At 31.3% G+C, this 20364-nt stretch overlaps 1 protein-coding gene across 2 annotated transcripts in view; it reads right to left on the reverse strand.

The window, feature by feature from the left end:
- Nucleotides 1–1140: 1140 nt before the first annotated feature.
- Smp_095620.1 (4.1 G protein, putative) overlaps nucleotides 1141–20364 on the reverse strand; it is a gene marked incomplete at both ends in the record, with an annotated part of 42598 nt that continues 23374 nt past the window's right edge. Inside the window, 6 exons of one of the 2 annotated variants that reach the window (XM_018793265.1) lie at nucleotides 1990–2583; nucleotides 6796–6934; nucleotides 7972–8065; nucleotides 10086–10097; nucleotides 14421–14605; nucleotides 15096–15167. In XM_018793265.1, coding sequence (XP_018647167.1) covers nucleotides 1990–2583; nucleotides 6796–6934; nucleotides 7972–8065; nucleotides 10086–10097; nucleotides 14421–14605; nucleotides 15096–15167 — 1096 coding nt within the window. Of the gene's footprint in view, nucleotides 2584–6795; nucleotides 6935–7971; nucleotides 8066–10085; nucleotides 10098–14420; nucleotides 14606–15095; nucleotides 15168–20364 lie in introns of both variants that reach the window. The other variant, XM_018793253.1, reaches the window with a different exon arrangement.

Here is a 20364-nt window from a genome sequence, read left to right on the forward strand (position 1 = left end):
ACAAACAAACCGGTTATTTTGATGGTATATATATATATGTGTATATGATTACTACATCAAAATGAATATGAAAAAATGAAGATAAAAATAAAACAGGTATATGATGAGCGAAAATTGACAAATATGCATTTCAGACACAAATACATAGACATGGAAACTAATCTAATGGAACAAATCAAAAATATATCAAACTTTATGGTCAGTACATGTAACGAAAGAATATCACAATGTGTGCAATATATATATATATATATATATGCAGAGACATAATTATTAACCAGATTCAGAAAATAATCTTCTACAGGAATTCAAAATTATTGTCTGGTGAAAATATAACAGAAATAATGTTTGTAAATTTTTTTATTACATCTAACAAAGTAAGCAAATGATCAGTCTATACTAGAACAATATGAGGAATGAAAATTAACGATGAAAAAGTTCATCAGCAACGTTTATACATAGATGCACAGTAATACATGTATATTATGGATAGAGTAAAGAAAACAGAAGTAAATTAAGCTCACTATTAAACGTCTCAAGCATGTAATAACCAAAAATGCACGAAAATCAAGTGCAAATAATTAAAACAACGAAAACGATCATTTTGGGAGATGTTGACGAACACTCACGCACATACAGACATACATAAATTAAGCAAGCAAAATGTATTTTCCAAAAGTAAACAGTGGAAGATAAACTTTGTCAACTTTGAAACTAAACAAAAATAGTTGTTAATAAAAGGCCAAACAGAAAGAAACAAACATGACTGCATAAACTATGAAAGTATAAAATAGAAATACAAAAAAAACAATCACGATATGATAATGAACGAATATATGAATATATCACATACTAGAATGTATCATACCTAAATCAGTAAAATTAGACGAAATATCTGTATTTCATATGCTCACATGCACTTCACATTTGTATCAGTATGTGCAACTAATATGCTATAATAAGTATAATAAGTGTAAGTTCATACTAATCGGAACTAGCCTCTTAATTAGAAGAAAACAAGTTACTGACTGAATGTATACAATATTCGATAATGTAGAATGAAATCAAGATAGAAATTAAAGATGTGAGAAAAAAATAACATTTCAAACTGTACGTTCTCTTTTTAATAATATATATATGCAGTCAACGAATTCCAAGCATTTGTCTAAAAACTTTCAACATTCCAAGGACACTACTATTATCATTAAAAGTAGTTTGACAATGAATAATAATAAACAACAACAGCAGAGTCAGTCCAGGTAGTAATTGTTACGAAAAGCATCTTAATGGTAGCTGTCATAATAATATTTATGGTAATCTTCCGATTGATAATAACACCATTGAAAGCAGAATGCTCAACAATAAAAAATATAAACGTCCTTTTTTACCAGTCAATTACAATTTCTTGGACGGAAAACTTCCAGCTGGTAAGTATTAGAAAAAAAGGTATGGAAAAGGGAAGAAAAAGCGGACATCACATCACATGATTTATCACCAAACAAAGATTCTTAGCCCGTAATAAGTATAACTTTGTGCAAATAATACGACACATTCACTAACCAAAGTACTTATTCAATTGAATACACAGGAAAATATAGTTCAATATAACAGGTTAGTATTATTATTTAAGAAATAAATATTATGACATAGAAACAGATACAGATACTTCATCAATTATGACAATAAAGACGATTAAACATGTAGGTTTCAATCGATTTTATTCAGACAAATGTTAACAATCACATAGAGTAATTGATAAGTGATACATACAGAAAATAAGAAAGACATATTATGAAATGATTATATAGATAAATGACAATAATTAAGTAGTTGTTTCATCAAATTAAACGTAAAAAAAAGAACACATTGAAAGAATTTAGAAGAACACATGAAAAAATAAATTAGAATTACTCGGACTGTTTAAGATATAAATTTATAGAAGTAGGATTAATTCAAAACATTGTTTCTTTTGTATCTTATTCAATCAATTTAAGGATTAATATAGGACATTAGAAAGCTAAACCCATTAACTATTGACATTTTTAATGGTGTATAAACATATTCTTGAAAATTATCAACCAAAAAATTATGACGAACAGTTTGATAGAAAACATTTTGATCATAATGATTCGATGTAGTTGGTGTAGTTTCTAGTAGGGCAATAACACCGACTAGTACAACAAACGCTGTTGCAGTTAACGTAATAGCATATGTTTGAATTGAACTTCTATGTTCATTATTATGAGTATATTCTTTTTGTTGTTGATTTTGTTGGTGACAATTTTCCTTCAATGTATAACTATGAACACTAACTGGTGATGTTTCACCGTTAGATGTAATTAACTGATAGTTAAATTTCTTATTAGTTGGACCATTTGCGCAAACTTTAAAATCATCACGTATTCGAACAGCTTCACCATTCGACACATGAATATAAGTCTGAATTTTCGATTTGGTCAATTCATCTGGTTGAGATAAACTGCTATGATGATCTAAAGTTTTATCTAAAGCAATAACTGCTTGTGTATAATCAGTTGATGTTAGAGTACCATTTTCTGTACGTTTACGAACAACCATATTTGGCTAAACACAAAATATGTAAGAAAAAAAAAGAAAAAAGTTAAGAGACAAAAAATATGCAATTATCAAATGAAAAATTGAATGAGCAAATTAAACGATCTTTCCGTCGTTAACTGTGTTAAAATGCAATTAAAAAACTTTTTTTTTAAACCTAGAAAATTATTTAATTTTCAAAGTAAGATAATGAATAGTGTAGGTAGTTCTATACCAACAAGATAGATTTTGACTTTTTCACTTAAGATTTTACAACTGAACACTGCATAAATAGTTATAATATGATTGTAAGCTAACAATCAATTATTTAATAACTGATATTGTTAAAATGTACCTGAATCAACTTATTAGTTCTGTTCAAAAGAATTTCTCTAATGATTAATTTATCTAATGTCTTAGAGAATAAAAACTTACAAACTGGTAAACAGACTAATTCATCATTATTAATTTTGACAACTCCGCCTGTAGCCCATCCGGAGGCTACTACAGGTCCTAAGCCCGGATAAAGGAGGAGGGTTGGACATAGGGTTAGCTACCTCATTCCGTAAAAAAACTAACTCGCTAAAAAACTAACCAGAAAATATTATTCAAACCATTTAAACTCTGTAATGGGAGTTGGAAGGTCTTCATTTAGAAGAGTTATGACGCCTCATGGTGAAAGCCGAGTCCCTTCGAAAGCCACGAGATTGATACCCCTTCTGACAACCAGAGCAACCATTATTTCTAGGTACATGGAATGTCTGTACTATGTGGGCGAACGGAAGAGTCTTCCAAATTGCTGCAGAAATGAGGCAATACAACCTGGAGGTGGTTGGAATCAGTGAAACACATTGGACGCAGGTTGGACAACAAAGACTATCTTCAGGGTGGCTGCTGTTATACTCCGGCCATGAAGAAGAAAATGTCCCACATGCACAAGGAGTTGCATTGATGCTGTCCAAACAAGTACAAAAAGCACTCATAGGATGAAAATCCCATGGACCAACGGGCATCAATCCTCCTTCAAAACAAAGGAAGAGGGCATTACAATCAACGTCACCCAATGGTATGCGCCTACCGACGACTACAATGAAGACGCTAAAGATCAATCCTACGATAAGCTGCAGTTAGTTGTCGAGAAGTGCCCAACAAAGGACTTGACGATTCTGATCGGAGATTCAAATACCAAGGTTGGAATGGACAACACCGGATATGAAAACATCATGGGACGACATTGGCCGGGAAAAAGGAACGAAAATCGCAAGAGGTTTGCAAACCTATGTGCCTTCAATAAACTGGTCATAGGCAGCACTATATATTCCCACATAAACGCATACACAAAGCCACATGGACTTCACCGGAAACACCACGCAGAACCAAATCGACCATATCTGTGTCAATAAAAAGTTCGGAAGGACAGTGGAGGACGTGAGAATCAAGAGAGGAGCTGATACAGTATCAGATCATCACTTGCTGGTAGCCAAGATGAAATTAAAACTTAAGAAGCACTGAACAGCGAGGTGTACAACATTACAAAGGTTTAATACGGCTTTTCTTCAGGATACTGACAAACTCAAAAAATTCAAGATAGCCCTCAACAACAGGTTCTTGGACTTTCACGATCTACTCAGTGGAGAGGGAACTACTATGCAGAACAACTGGAAAGAGATAAAAGAGACAATCACTTCAACATGTCAAGAGATTTCGGGCCACAAGAAGCACCACCACAAGGAATGAATCACTGTTGGTACACTGGATCAGATTGAAGAAAGGAGGAACAAGAAGGCAGCAATCAATACCAGCCGAACAAGATCAGAAAAAGCTGAGGCACAAGCTGAATACACAGAAGTAAACAAGCAAGTGAAGAGGAGCATCAGAACCGACAAACGCAAATATGTGGAAGATTTAGGAATGACGGCGGAAAAAGCTGCAAGAGAAGGAAACATGAGACAATTGTATGACACAACAAAGAAGCTCGCTGGAAATCATCGTAAACCAGAACGACCAGTGAGAAACAAGGATGGCAAAGCAATCACCAACATTAGAGAACAGCAAAACAGGTGGGTAAAGCACGTTAAAGAACTGTCGAATCAACCAGCCCCATTGAATCCACTCAACATCGAAGCAGCACCCACGGACCTCCCAATCGATGTTGGCCCACCAACAACTGAAAAGATCAGCATGGCCATGAGACAAATCAAGAGCGGCAAAGCAGCAGGAACAGACAACATTTCAGCAGAGGCAATGAAAGCAGATGTAGAAGTAAGTGCAAAGATACTCTGCATTCTGTTCAGTAAGATTTGGGATGAAGAACAAGTATCAACAGACTGGAAAAAAGGACTTCTGGTCAAGATACCAAAGAAAGGCGATCTGAGCAAGTGCGACAACTACAGGGGCATCACTCTTCTCTCAATACCAGGAAAAGTCTTCAACAGAGTATTGTTAAACAGGATGAAGGATTCCGTGGACGCTCAACTTCGAGATCAACAAGCTGGATTTCGTAAGGATAGATCGTGCACAGATCAAATCGCAACTCTACGTATCATTGTGGAACAATCAATCGAATGGAACTCATCACTCTACATCAACTTCATCGACTACGAGAAGGCATTTGATAGCGTGGACAGAACAACACTATGGAGGCTTCTTCGACACTACGGCGTGCCTGAGAAGATAGTCAATATCATACGGAACTCCTATGATGGACTAAACTGCCAAATCGTCCACGGAGGACAACTCACCGACTCGTTTGAAGTAAAGACCGGTGTAAGGCAAGGCTGCTTACTCTCACCCTTTCTCTTTCTCCTGGTGATCGACTGGATTATGAGAACGTCAACATCTGGAGGAATGCACGGGATACAGTGGACAGGCAGGATGCAGCTGGACGATTTAGACTTCGCGGATGATCTGGCTCTTCTATCACAAACGCAACAACAAATGCAGGAGAAAACGACCAGTGTAGCAGCAGCCTCAGCAGCAGTAGGTCTCAATATAAACAAAGGGAAAAGCAAGACTCTCCGATACAATACAATATGCACCAATCAAATTACACTTGACGGAGAGGCTTTGGAGGATGTGGAAACCTTTACATATCTGGGCAGCATCATTGATGAACACGCTGGATCAGATGCAGATGTGAAGGTGTGGATCGGCAAAGCAGGAAGAGCAGCATATCTACGATTGAAGAACATCTGGAACTCAAAACAGTTGTCAACCAACATCCAGATCAGAATTTTCAATACATATGTCATGACAGTTCTACTGTGTGAGGCGAAAACCTGGAGAACTACAAAAGCCACCATTTAGAAGATACATGTGTTTACTAACAGTTGTCTGCGCAAGAAACTTCTTATCCGTTGGCCAGACACTATCAGCAACAACCTACTGTGGGAGAGGAAAACCCAGATTCCAGCGGAAGAAGAGCTGGAAATGGATAGAACAAACTTTGAGGGAAGCGCCCAACTGCGTCACATGGCAAGCCCTCACATGGAATCCCGAAAGCCAAAGGAGAAGAGGAAGACCAAAGAACACACTGCGCCAAGAAATGAAAACAGACATGAGAAGAATGAACAAAAATTGGATAGAACTAGAAAGGAAGGCCGAGGAGAGAGTGGGTTGGAAAATGCTGGCCGGCGGCCTATGCACCATTGAGAGTAACAGGTGTAAGTAGGTAATTTTGACGTGGACAGTACAGGGTTTGAGTCCTGAAGTGGACACCAACTATGGGATGCAGGTACATACACCCGACGAGTCCCTGATAATCAATCAGGTAAATATTAAAAAAAGAATCGATGAAGTATATACATTAGAATGCAAAGTTATGTTAAGATATTTACTAATCAGTATAAACAGACCACTTCCATGTTTTTTGCATATCGAATATCCTAAATTATAAGGAGGGAAGTGTATTTGGATCCCTCCAATATTTAAAATCATTTTGAATTCTTACACATCGCATAACCAAATTTATATTTCAACATCTTAAGCAGATTGAAGAAAAAAACAGTTGAACCGGGATAAATTGTTAAATGGTTGCTAATAAATCTTTTTATGTATCCTTAACATAGAAATTATCATAAGATAAAGCATTTGATAAAAATGGCTGCCAAACTATAACAAAGTAAAGGGAATTAAAGTAAAAAAACTACTTATGCTTTGAACTTATTTTTTTGTTATTTTCACTCGAAAAATACATTTTTCGTCGATTATCAGCTGTCTGAAATTAAAACCGTCACCTACCTCAGAACATTTTTCAAGTGCCACAGGCTGAATATTTATTTTTTCAGCGGAAACTGTTTGTTGAACAATTTGCGTTGGTTCAATCCATGATTCAACAGCAGCTTGAATCACAAGGTCTTTCTCATCACCATCTGCGTTACTATGAGAAAGAACAGTATATATATATATATATATATATATATATATATATATATATATATATATATATGAATTAGTTTACAAATCATTAACTTTGAAAAACAAGTTGCTTAGTAAGAGCTTTGTGACAAAAACTGAAATTCAGAGGATGAATATCCGTAGATAAATGCTCTGAACAAGGGTATTAAATTTTTATTACGCTAGAACACATAATTACTTAGGGAGCTTGTTTGGTCGCCCATAAAATCAAAACGTGTAGCCAAATATGTCTTTTCCGGAACCCAACCAATAAAGTCATCAAATGATAAGACATTTTGTCATCAAATGATAAGACATTTAGTATAAGGCAAGCAGATATAGCTAGCACATACTCTCTTATCACATAAAAAAAGATGAATAATTTGAGTAAAGTTTCCAGATAAATCCTTCTTCAACAGTTCATTTAGAAGAACCATATTGTTAAATCAAAAGCTTCAAGCTTTAATGATAGTCCATTAGAATGGGGAACAGCTTGAATATGGGAAATAATTCTTTAAAAATATCAAACAACAAAACATAAACCTCAAATGTACGAGTATGAAGATAAGCGAAATAGATTTGTAATGTAAATACTGATACAGATAATATGTAGTACACAGTTCATTGTGAATACTACACATTTTAATCGGAAAAAAGCGAATATATAAATAATTTGGTGATTTTGTCTTGATTTCAGTGATTTACAATGTGTAAGTATCTTCTTGGTCTGAAAATATGAAATGTAGTAACCTGGACTGATAAAACATTAGCTTTACGAATTTTCTAAACGCCCGAATTCATTTCACAGAGCAAAATGTTAAACAAAAGGTTTGTCAGTAAAAAAACGTCAGGTGACAGAAAAGACGGAATGAATTAATAATAACAATATTTTGCTAATGGACATGTAAAATACGTCACATTTTTTTTTATCCAAGACTGATATTTTCATGAAAATTTGCAAATTATTAAGAAAAATCCTCAAGTAATTAAACAAAATGAATAATAAATATAACAAGAACTTACTTTAGCTTTTTGTCGTTAATAGTGGGTGAAGCTTTAGTACTGTTAAGTAGATCCTCCTCACATGGTTGTTCCACTACAGTATCTGGAATACGTTCTAACGAATCAAAAAATAACAACATATAAACAACCAATTATCGAATCCTTTAAAAAATGCGTGCGATACTACTGTTATAAAGTGAGGAAAACTGATAATGGTAAGATTATGAGAAACAAGAAGACAAAAAGGGAGTTGAAGGAAGGTCGAATGTTTAATTAATTGAACTAATAGTCTTTGGTAATATCCACAAGCCGATGCACTCACTTTAAAGAAATTAATGTACTTGTTATATAGAAAGATGTGTATGCATAGAAAGCATTTTCAAATAAAATGTTAAAACAATATTACTTGTATGAAATCAATTAACGGACAAATTTACGCTGTATAAACACTGACGGATGAGTGATTTGATGACGATAGGCTACAGAAGAATATTGTTTTTAAACAGCTTAGAGTTACATAATGAAATCGATATATTGCTCGTATAAGAAAGCAATCTTAAAGAATGCGCAACTCATAAAAATAGTTCGGACTTCTCTCACTGATCAAAAACGAAATTTCCACGCCATCGAGCTTAATATACTGATAAGGGTCCTCATTTGAAAGTGCAAGATACATTTTTTATATGAAAAGAAGCGGTTTGGTCTCTGTAAAATACAAGGAAGACAGAACAAGGTCTAAACCTGTGTTCAAATTAATAATAATATAAAAGACTTAAATAATGACCCAGAGCTCAAAAGTTACATGGAAAATATTAAGGTGGAAAATTAAACCATGGAGATAGTAAACAAATGCTAATGAAGATAAAGAAATTAGACAAAACTATTCTCTTGACCATGGAAAAAAACGGTCGTTAAATATGTTAGAATTCTATTAGACAAAAGAGTGCAAGCTGAGTGTTTGGCACTAAAAGCATGGTTCGTAATTAAACAAAAAGTTCACTGAAAAAAACTTTGAGTTAATTTGTATTTATTCTTTAAAAACGTCTTGTTAAAAAATTCAGTTTGTTCCACACAAATGATCGCAAAGCTTATAGTTATATAACTACACTTCAGTAGACATAAAAGTTATGTTCATAAGAAATTAAATACCCTTTTCTGGTATTTTCATTAAACTCAAATGTGGTGAGTTTATCTTCTAGTAAAACCTCTGTTAATTAAAAAAAAAGTAAACTTGTTTATTGATGATAACATTTATTTATGTACAATAGCCTAATATTATATCGAGTTCAATTCATTCTCAATAATAATCCTAGACTGTTCAGAGTGATTTCATTTAAATCATTTGTCCAACCCTATAACACTTTAGATAGTATATCTCGATAAGTACCAAGTAGATAAAGTTTATTTACATATGTACCGACCAATTTTCATGATTCTCAAGTCTTAGTAATCTTTTGCAATAATTAATTAAATGTGCGCTATTTTGCAAAAATATCCATTTTCTTTACTAATGCAATTTATCTACTGAAAACTACTGTTACACAAAGCTAAGCACTTTAAAACTAAATCTATGATATCTATATTCAGTATGATATCAATTTGTCAGTTAGTTTACAAAAGAACATCAAAAAACGACATCACTTTGTTATTCTCTGGATATTGAAGTAAATATGATTATTAAAGATTATTAAGATGCATAACTTGTTATCAGATCATTACTGCAAGTAATGTGTCATTTATAAAGCATACAACAACATATGTAGTTAACATGTTATACAAACTATTGCAAATCTGTGAACGATATATACATATATACAAATTGTAAATAAGTGAACGCAAAAAATTTGGCGATTATTGAAGCGTATACATGTGAATCAAGTAGTTAGGTTATTTAAAAAAAAAAAAGAAAATTGTGCTTGGAATTATAGTTGTGTAGTGATAATGGAAATCTAGTGATGGAACCGGGAATAACTGAATTTCGGGAGTCAATTATTAAAATTTGAAGAGAGCATCAAGTTTTTACCATAAAGATATATGAGTAATATTGTACAAATCATGAAAGTATAAAATAACATAATAAAGCAAAACTACAACCATTAAAGCATAAAAATATTAGGCGATTGATCTAACATTACCTATATTTGTATCTGAAATTATTGAGATGTTTAACAGAAATAAAGAATATGTTAGATAATTTTGTTATAAAAAATAAATATGAAATAATATACATATATGCCCACATGATAGTTACAAGTATCTGACCATTTATAATCAAGAAATAAACACTCATATACTCAGATGACCATTTATTAAAAGTATGATTTAGATAAGTGAACTGATTCGTTTGTAAATATGTGAAACAGGATTAATTGGAATGACCAAAAACTGTGTTCAGTTAGTAGCCTAATGTATTGAAACTATAACACTAAATGGTTTAGATCTATACAGCAAATAACATGTCATATACTGTATATATTGTAACACATGATGTAAATCATTATGTGGCAGTCTAGCACGTGGTGTTATGACGTCTAGAATCTTTGTGAAGAAACTAACACCGGTATCCAAATACTTCTGGCTGACAAATTTCAAATAAAACAATACAAGCATCTTAGATCTTAAAGCCAGTAATGACCAAAAAAGTAACTAATATTTAAATGTATCTGGTATCGAGGTAGGCACACATGGAATCTACATATTAATAGGAACTGATCACTAAACCATAAAATTCTAGCAAATGATTGTATTGCATAAGGAAAACTTGATAAGATAAACGATTTCTACATTGTCATAGTCAACACAAAATTATCATAGAAATAGTATGATGAACATAATTAATATGCTTTTGTTTAAGAGAAAAAAGTGCACAAAGAAAATATATAGATATCAGATGGATAATGAAAAACTTCTTTTGATAAATCGAAAATAAATCAATATTTGTAGAAAAAGGAAAATTCCATCAATTTTTTTCGTTAAAAATCAATTTTAATTTGAAAAAGAACCAACCACACACATGTATGCAAGAGGAAAATGCTATAAACTAATCAAAGAAATAATGTATTAAAAGTTAAAACAGAATTCAAGATAAGTGATTCTTATCTTACATAAGAATGAATTATAGTATTCTATTATCTGTTATATACTTAATAATCCCTACTCAATGGATTATAATAAGTAATAATCAATTGTTGATAATTATTAGACGTAATTGTTGCAGAATCTTTAATGGATGTTAACAAAGGATTTCAGTCAAAAAAAGTACAGAAAAATAAGTGCGTATATATATTACACAGACAGAAAGTCAAGTTCTTAGGTACTAAGTTTGTATGTGTTAAGTTTTCTAATTGAATGCTTATTATTGATCTACTGGTTGCTTCCTATATTTCTAGATTACTTATGTATTTGAACTTGAAAAATAGAGACAAAATATGAGGAAAAGCGTTACTCCAAGGAAGATCTATTTACAGGAAACCGAGTGTACTTATACGCTTTCGTATGTTCTTGATCTCTAAGTGACTTCTGAAGACATACTAAATAAAAAATAGTTGAAACAGGTATGATATATAGTTATCCAATCAAGATGTGACATATAGTCCCTTATTTTTCTAGGGATTTAGGGAAAGCTTCTATTCAATATTGTTTAGATAAAAAGAATTTCAGCCATTTTTAGGGCTTTTAGGGACTTAATCAATAGATATTTTTGTAGACTCCCAATTGTATATATGATATTATCAATGTAATTTATAGTTTTAATTTTATATAAAGGTTTTACTGAAACATGTATATATATATTTATTTATTTAAACACATACATATTGGTACAAAGAGGCACCAGATATATATGATTATTTTGTAATGGAGAAACAGAAGTGCAAATCAAACATGTAACATTACAATCAATCAATTTGTAAACTTGATAATAGAATAAAGCAAAAATCATATTAAATTAGTTCATTAATAGTCACATGTACATCATATGAAAGTTGTAAATGTTATGCCATCGATCACTGCCCATAGTATTATCAAAATTGATCAAGCAGATATTTTTTTAAAAAAGAGTAATTAAACTCAGTCAAAGTGGTAATAGTATCTCGATTTATATGTTTTTAAAAGTCAATTTAAAAAAAAAGTTAAAAAAAAACTTTTTCAACATATTACGCATTTAATAAGTACATGAAACTGATTTTCAAAAATGAGTATTGACTTGATTGTTTCAATAATCGTCTGTAAATACGGAATACTAGTAATAGCAACTTAACATTTATATAAACATAAACGAGGTCATGATGTATTTTAATACAAAGATTTTTTTACAGTAGTATGATAGCCGGATGCACATTAATTCAATTATTTTATATTGTATAGCATTAATTATTTCTATTTGATCATCATAAAAGTGATTCGATCAGTTCACCCATAATATATAACGATTTCAAAAATAGTCAATTAGCTATTGTCGTTCATCTTAAACTGTTTTTTTAAAACCATGGTCTATTCATTGACTGAGTTATTCTAATGAAAATTTTAAAATGAAGTCCTAGTAAATATTTTATTACATTTGATCATATTTGTTGTTCACAAAAGAATATACAACTATATTTGTTTATCGAGTAGAGATTAGCATAATCTATTCTGAAATTTAGTATCTTATTTAATAAGATATGCAATAGAATAATTTGGCATATGTATCATAAATCTTAAACAAAGATTTTACTATCTCTAAATTCTTCATTTAGATCTTGACAAGATTTATATAACCCTAGAAAATTCATTTGTACTGACTAACATGCGCTATATTGTACGTATGGAAATGGTTTTCAAATATTTCAAAATCTGTCTTCTTGTTTACAGACAGAAATGTGAGATTTGAGGATCGTAACACTCACCTTCTTTTACACTATCACTTTTATTGAAGGATCGTATTGATGTACGTCATTAGTCACCTTTTAAATAAGTTTGCTAAAGTAAATACTCGGACCAGGAAGATTATGTGAATGCTATTTTATTTCTGGATGAAATTAATATATTGTATATAAAATAAGTGTTCCATCTGTCTACTTAACCAAAATCAATGTACACCATATGCCTTTTTACTCTTACTTATTTAGTTTTATGATATAACCAATAACATGGAAATTAAGTGGCTCTCACCAAAATTTAAACATTGAGTCCCAGATGACTTTACGCTTAGTCTTCGTGAGTATCCTTAGGTGTGATTCTAGCCTTATACATAGGCGGCCTGTTTGAATATCCGGGCTGCCTGTTCCTGCCATCTACATATTTCCTTGTCTGTTTTAACAGATCATTATGTTAATTAATTGCATAACCTATTCAGGTGTGTTTGTGAAAAGTTTATGACCTTTTGCTGTACAAGTTACGAAAATGTACAGTCGGAAACATCGTGATGGTTGGTATGCATTGAAAAGAATGAATAGTATTAAAATGTCGACTTTTGAAATGCTAATATATAAATGTTGATCACTCAATATCGATCAAGAAATAAGAAACGGAAACTCCATGAAATACTTTATGCTGAGAATTCTGTATTTTACCATAAATATAATATTGAATGAAGCCAATAATAAATAAGTAAATAAAATAAATGAAAACGAATAAGGAAATATAATCCACTTGCATGAATCCGAGAATATACTAAAAAATCATCATATGTCTACTATTCAATAGCTTTGAAAGTTAATTATCAGAATTTTGGTGAAAAGCGTAGGATTACCGATTGACCGAAGTTGGAATTGTAAACCAATAGATGTCTACTCGGTATTCGGAAGACGAGTGCTTGTCATGAGGCCTGATGGTCCTTTTCCGACCTCTGGCATTGTCATGAATGCCCATTGCTGGGAAATCTCATAATCCAACGAAGCAGCTGTCTAGTGCGTTCTACGTGTTAATAATTCTCAAGCTAAAGTTATTCCATCACGTATAGCTATGATGTCTACTAAGTTTATTACCAGTTACTCTAATTAATATCGACATCTCTATCATAAAAATCGTATCAAATGTTATCTTTTTACGTGTAAGCTTTGCCAAGGTATTTGAGCGTTTTATATTTCTCAATTTTACTGCTTAATAATATGTTTTCGATATGTCATGAAGTGATCTGACGTATAAAGTTGTTGAATAGAGCAAGTATTAGTGTCAATATTATGGACATAATCTTAGCGGTAGTGTGTATTATATGCTACCATCTTGATCCAATTCTATTCCATACTTTTCATTTGTTAACAGTATTTCTTATCTCTACTTTCGTAGTAGTGACAATATTAAAGTTTTTGATTTTTTCACCTAATCCAAGTAACGTTGCTATCCTGGTGGTTCATAGAAGGACATGCACACGTACATTACACTTTATGTTCTTTATACTTCTGACTTTTACAGTACAATTTCGGCTGCCATATAAATGTAGAATCAACTGAATTAATATATATCAACAATAAATAAACTTAAAAACTTACTTATTGGTATGTCTGAAAATGCTGACATTAATGGACTAACTTCATCTAACGTTTTAGATTTTTCTGAACGATTACCAAAATAGTCATTCGATGGTCGAAGTCTTCCTGGGAGTGTAGAACGACTAAAAGCTCCACCAGAATCTGAATTAGGATAAAGTCCAATCACTCTACGAAAACTAGAAACTCTGAGGAAAAAGTGTTAATAAGAAATGTCTGGTCAGTAGTAGAAATTTTTGAATAAAAGTGGTTTGATGCTACAAAACAATCCATAAAAATCAGTGGCTTCAATTTTGATATTTTGTGGGATAGGAAAAGTGAAACATACACCAATATAAAATAGATAACATACGAAAATCGAAAAACTACTACTATTCAAGCATACAGCCAAATAAATCGAACGATGATTGTTACCGATTGCTTACTTTGTTTACAGATCTCAACCTAGTTATCAATGAGCAATTCCGGAAGCCGTTTATAATATTTGTACCCGATGATATAATCTATCTGTCTATCTAAACCAAAAAATTCTTGCTTTTTCATATACTTAAAAAGTGTTGGTGAATCTGTATCTAACCAATCTCAAAACGGTAAATTAAGTTTTACTCGTCAATAATATTTCCAAATATTCATAGATCATTAACACAGAAAATCCAGTAAAAACAAAGGTTATCATACCGACTAAAAGATTGTTGAGGTAGATTGGCAATAGATCCAGTGCAAGCTCGAAGTTCTTGTTGTGACCGTCCACTGAAATGTAAGAAAAAAAACTATTTATAGTGAATACCACAAACGTGACATAAAGTGACAGAAATTTGAAAAATATAACAGCCTTAGTAGTTTAACATAAATGAATGACAACAGAATATATAACAAAATAAGAATTTTTTTCAATATGACATTACTGCAAATGGTTTTGGAAGGTAAAATGAAATCCATCCGAGATGATCAAAAACAATATCATTACAAAACAATCTATTTAACCAGATCATTCACATTAAACGTAAGTTGAAATAGAAAACTTCAATTTCCAAAAATCAAATCCGATTATTAGAAGAAAACAGAGAATACAGAAAACTAATTTTAATGTTTTTTTTAGAAAGAAAATACCTGAAAACTCCAAAAACAAATTTTCTACACCTTAATTAACAAAATATTTAATATATCAAACAAATGAAGCTGAATTATTTAACCATCGATTAATCTCCAAATAAAAATCAATACTTTAGTGTAATTACAAGTTGAAATACTACGAAATGATTTAACGTCATTTACATTTAATGGATATATTTCACCATTATGTTGATAAAATAGAGTATCATTAAGGATGGAATTTATTAAATATCGATCGATATCTTTGAGTGAGTAAAACAATATCAAAATAAATTATGTATAAAATATATTAATATTGAGAAAAGAGCATCAGTAACTAGAATATAATAAACAACAATGTTCTGTGAACTAACTTATGATGTGTCAATAAACTTTAGCAAAAACAAACCAATAATGCTTTTAAAATTGATATTTAAGGTTTTAAAAAGAAAAAAAAGGTTAAATGGTTGGGAATTTAAAGATTCACTAAAAATAATTGGCTAATGTTTTTTTAAATTTGGAAAATAAACTTTTAAAACAAGCTTTAACGAACAAAATGGCAAACAAAGTTTTATAACAATGAAGATTTTAAAAAAAATATTTCACATGACATTGTTATAATTTAACTGTATCATCCTATTATTTTGTTTTGTTTGTTTCAAAGCAACCGATCCAAACAGAAATAAATACGGGAATTTAAGCACGTTACGCTGTAAAAAGTTTCGAAATCCTTCTACTGATAATTTAACATGGAAAACACTATTTACTTTATAGGGAACTTTGAAAAATCAACAAACACGTAGATTTATACTTAATAAACTGGAAAATGGCTAACTGAGCTAACATATAAGATAAGCAGAATCGATATGTTTTTTTTCATTGTTTTTAAGATAAGGAGAATGATGATATAATAATAATCACACAGGAAAGAGAAAATTCAACATGGTTACTAAAGACATTTATTAAAAGCATTTATGTTTACAGGCTCAGTCAGTCTTAAATAACATAGAACCTGGCAAATATTATCGTCGGTTCCAGTTGTCACAACCCATTTGTAAAGCAAGATGAAATTGTCAATAAAAATCTCGGAATAGCAGAGGAAGTAATAGCATAGTAATAGTAACAATAAAGACTAGTAATCAAAGATGAAGTCCAAGAAGAAAATATGGATTGGCTAAGTAACAAGATATAAAAGATAACAAAATTAGTATCTAAGGGGAGACATATGGCGAATATATCGGTGCTATTGCCAACGATTTTGAGTCATGTTACCTGAAGTGGACCTCAACCAGGTAGTCTACAGCTATAAATAAGGGTTGGTCCAATAGTCAGCGTCTTCATGGACTGATGTTATGTCTTAGTTTGGCCGCCCTTGCCTTCTTCCAACCTATTTCTACAATAGTAAAGATCATGAGTCGACGTAGGCAATGGTTAGGCATACAAACTTTAGGTCCTAATCATCCCTCAGTTCACTATCTGATCAATAAATTTCCAACCTTTACCATTTATTCTGAGTTTAACTTCAGAATTGCTAATAAGTCGGTCCCAAGATATAAAAGCAATTCTTCGGAAATATTTATGATCAGATACTTGTAACCAAAGAATATCTGCTATTTTTAAAAGCCAAGTTTCACACCCATTAAGCAGAAAGAAGAGATCTTCTATACAGCAATCTTGTTCTTTTTGGAAAACGTAGCTCGCCTACGTCATATGTGACGTAGGTTGGCTAAAGTCAACCAGCCTTTCTGAATTCGCGCAGAGATTTCGTTAGACATCAATTCATCAATTTGATGATGTATATAAGCTGTTTAAATGAAGTTATAGTGAATTATACACTACACATATTCATAAATCCATGTTTTCCTTTATTGTATACTTGACAATTTTGAGAATCAATTAGATTCAGTAGGAATAAATTTACCAAAAATGTTAAGAGCATTAGTCTAAGTAGAGGACAATTTTAAATTTGAATGATATTTTAGTAGAATTTGAACGTAAAATATATTCTAATTAAGTAAGATTTATATAGGAGGTAATATGTGTTGATCTTTATATCGAGTTTCTATTCTTTGTCATAAAAATATGGTAGAAGGCTTTCGATAAACATTCATTTTATCACCAAGATAGTAGACAAGGCTAATGGGTTATTTACAATGTGCATGTTGAATTTGTGAAATATCACGCTTAAAAAACATTTTTCAAGTACTCACGATTAAAAATATTGTATTTATAGATTTTAATTGCTTAGATGTCTCCGGTTTTTGAATAGAAATTAACAATTTCACCTCTTTGTTAGTTAAAGCATTGAAGTAGATTACAGTTTCCTGATTTTAATTTTCTATCTATTTAAGTCTTAACATAAATAGTGATTTAGGTTGTGAACTGTGGTTGTCTAACACATCGAAGTATTTTCCAGAACAGTTGTTATCCTTGGAGTGAATTCATAAACCGCTTTTTATCATCATGATTTCACAAATTAACTACTGAGAAGAAATAAACTTTAAAAATGTAGTAATTAGTTACAGGATAACAAGAAAAATTCATAATGGTGATTACATTCTATGAATTGATACGAACAAACAATTTTTAAATTTCATGGCAGATGATCTGTGCTGACCCGATAAGTGTATTTTGGTTCGCTTTAGTAAGCAACCCGTAATATTTTAACATTGTTCTGTTGTTTATTCTGTAAACAGAAAGATGCGATATAATAAAATAGGGCATGATTAAAGCAGATACGCGACAACAGTCCTATTTAATCTTACCTAAATCGATAAGCGTGGCTTCGACTGAAGATATTAGTAGTAGGCTTGATTTTCTTTGCTTCACTAGCTTGTTTTAAACTAGAAAATAAGAGTATTATTGTTAATAGTAGTATTATTAATCTTAATACTATGAATATAGACAAAAGAAAAACGGACAGCTAATGGAGCAAAAATAGCTTTTCTGAAATAAAAGCTTTTTGATATTAGCTATTATGAATGGATTTTGTTTTACAAAAACTAAAGAATCACCATTATTTTTCTAAGCACAGCGAAGTGAGTACAAAGTGAATAATGATGGCGTTTGAAAATACATTATTTTTCTTGGCACACACAACCGACTTTAGCTGAATGCACACATTACGTATGTGAACATGATACTTCAGACTTGTTTTTTTTGCCAACCATACTTTATCTTTTTTTAATTTAGAAAACAATGAATAAATCGATTGACTTGATGCTCAAAGGTCGCATACTTTTTAAGGATTATATATATATAATTTAATGAAAACGAATGTAACCTAAGAACAAGGTCATATATAGTATTAGAAAAAGGATTCCAAAGTATTACAACTTAAAATTATAATAAATGAGGGATGCCTCAGTTTTTCTTGTCAGTTTTCAAATCAAAGGTGAAAGAGAAGAGAACTAATTGTTAGCAAAGTTCAAGATGAGAATTACGGATCAATTAATCAAAACTTAGTAACGACTTTTCGGCGCTCATTATATTTACACAGAAATATCGTCTGTTTTATAATATAAGTAGCAACAAGAAACCAGTGATTGAATATGCAATATATGTTAATATTATGAGTAACTGGCTGTAAACCATCCACATCAAACAACAATGTTACGTAGAAATGACATAATTTATGAACAACTATTTTCTATTTGGCCTGAGAAAAATTAGACCATACAATTCTGACTGCACGTTGCTAAACCGAACTAAGCAGAATTGTGTTCTATAATATGATATTGTGGACCACCCAATTAGTTGCTTAGCCAAATTAGTTTCATTTGATGCTTATTTTTGATCTACGGCTTGTAATTCAACCTTAGTAAAGCTGATGTGGGTTTTTGTATTACAGATAATGAAAGGGATAAAGTTCGACCTCAATGATAAATTAATATAACACTGCCATTCTTGAGAACATATTTATTGTCGCAGTATTGTGCTTACTGAGTTAAGCAAAGATTTGTTTTTATTATGAGCGCTTGTAAGACTTTAGTAGGACAGGTTTTTAAATGAAATCTGATGTGTTATTTTGAAAAACACACATTCTTAAGCATATGAAGATTCAAAGATAATTAAAAGATTCTGAACACAAAGTCTCGTACAGAGGAATGTTTTTTCTTATGAACATGCATTAAAATAAGGGTCTAACTAGTGTAAATAGAAGTAATGAGTTTTAAACACCTGAATATTGTAAAGTAAGTAATAATCTTCGAAATTGGACGCGATCCCTATATCAATACAGGATATTTTTCTACTGTTTAGCTTAATTGATAATGGAATCGAAGTATATATGCATCTCATCAAAAGAAATTTTAACCATTTGATTCAGAACAAGATATAAATATTTAGAACATTCTGACCTTTATATTAGGTTGAAAACAAAAACATTCATCTACCACCGGTTTGGCCTACTGTTTTCTATTATAGGCCACTACAGTCAAACGATGGGCAGTAGCATAAAAACCTCTTTGATAATTCAGTTAGTCTCTCAACTGTTATGTGGCTCAGAAATAACATGAATAAATAATCGAATGAAATTCATTAGAGGCAGATTTTGATGGTGTCAACTAGAACAATAATCAAATCATCAAATAAAGGCATCCAGAATAAGGAACGACACTACAAGGGCTTTGTACTGTTGGTCTTTTATATCTGATTATTTACAGTTTGACTGAAATCAGTAAGAACAAATGATTGTGAAATACTCTGATAATTAAAGACCAAATAAAAGTTATGAAATAAACAAATTATTATCAGTGAAAATTAGACTTTTACTACAGTATAAACGCGAATAATAATGATTAAACCAGCCGCTTCCTTAAATGATATTTCATTTTCAATAATTCTTTAAACACTA

Source organism: Schistosoma mansoni, assembly GCF_000237925.1.
Source record: "Schistosoma mansoni, WGS project CABG00000000 data, supercontig 0204, strain Puerto Rico, whole genome shotgun sequence".
NCBI classification, from domain to species: domain Eukaryota; kingdom Metazoa; phylum Platyhelminthes; class Trematoda; order Strigeidida; family Schistosomatidae; genus Schistosoma; species Schistosoma mansoni.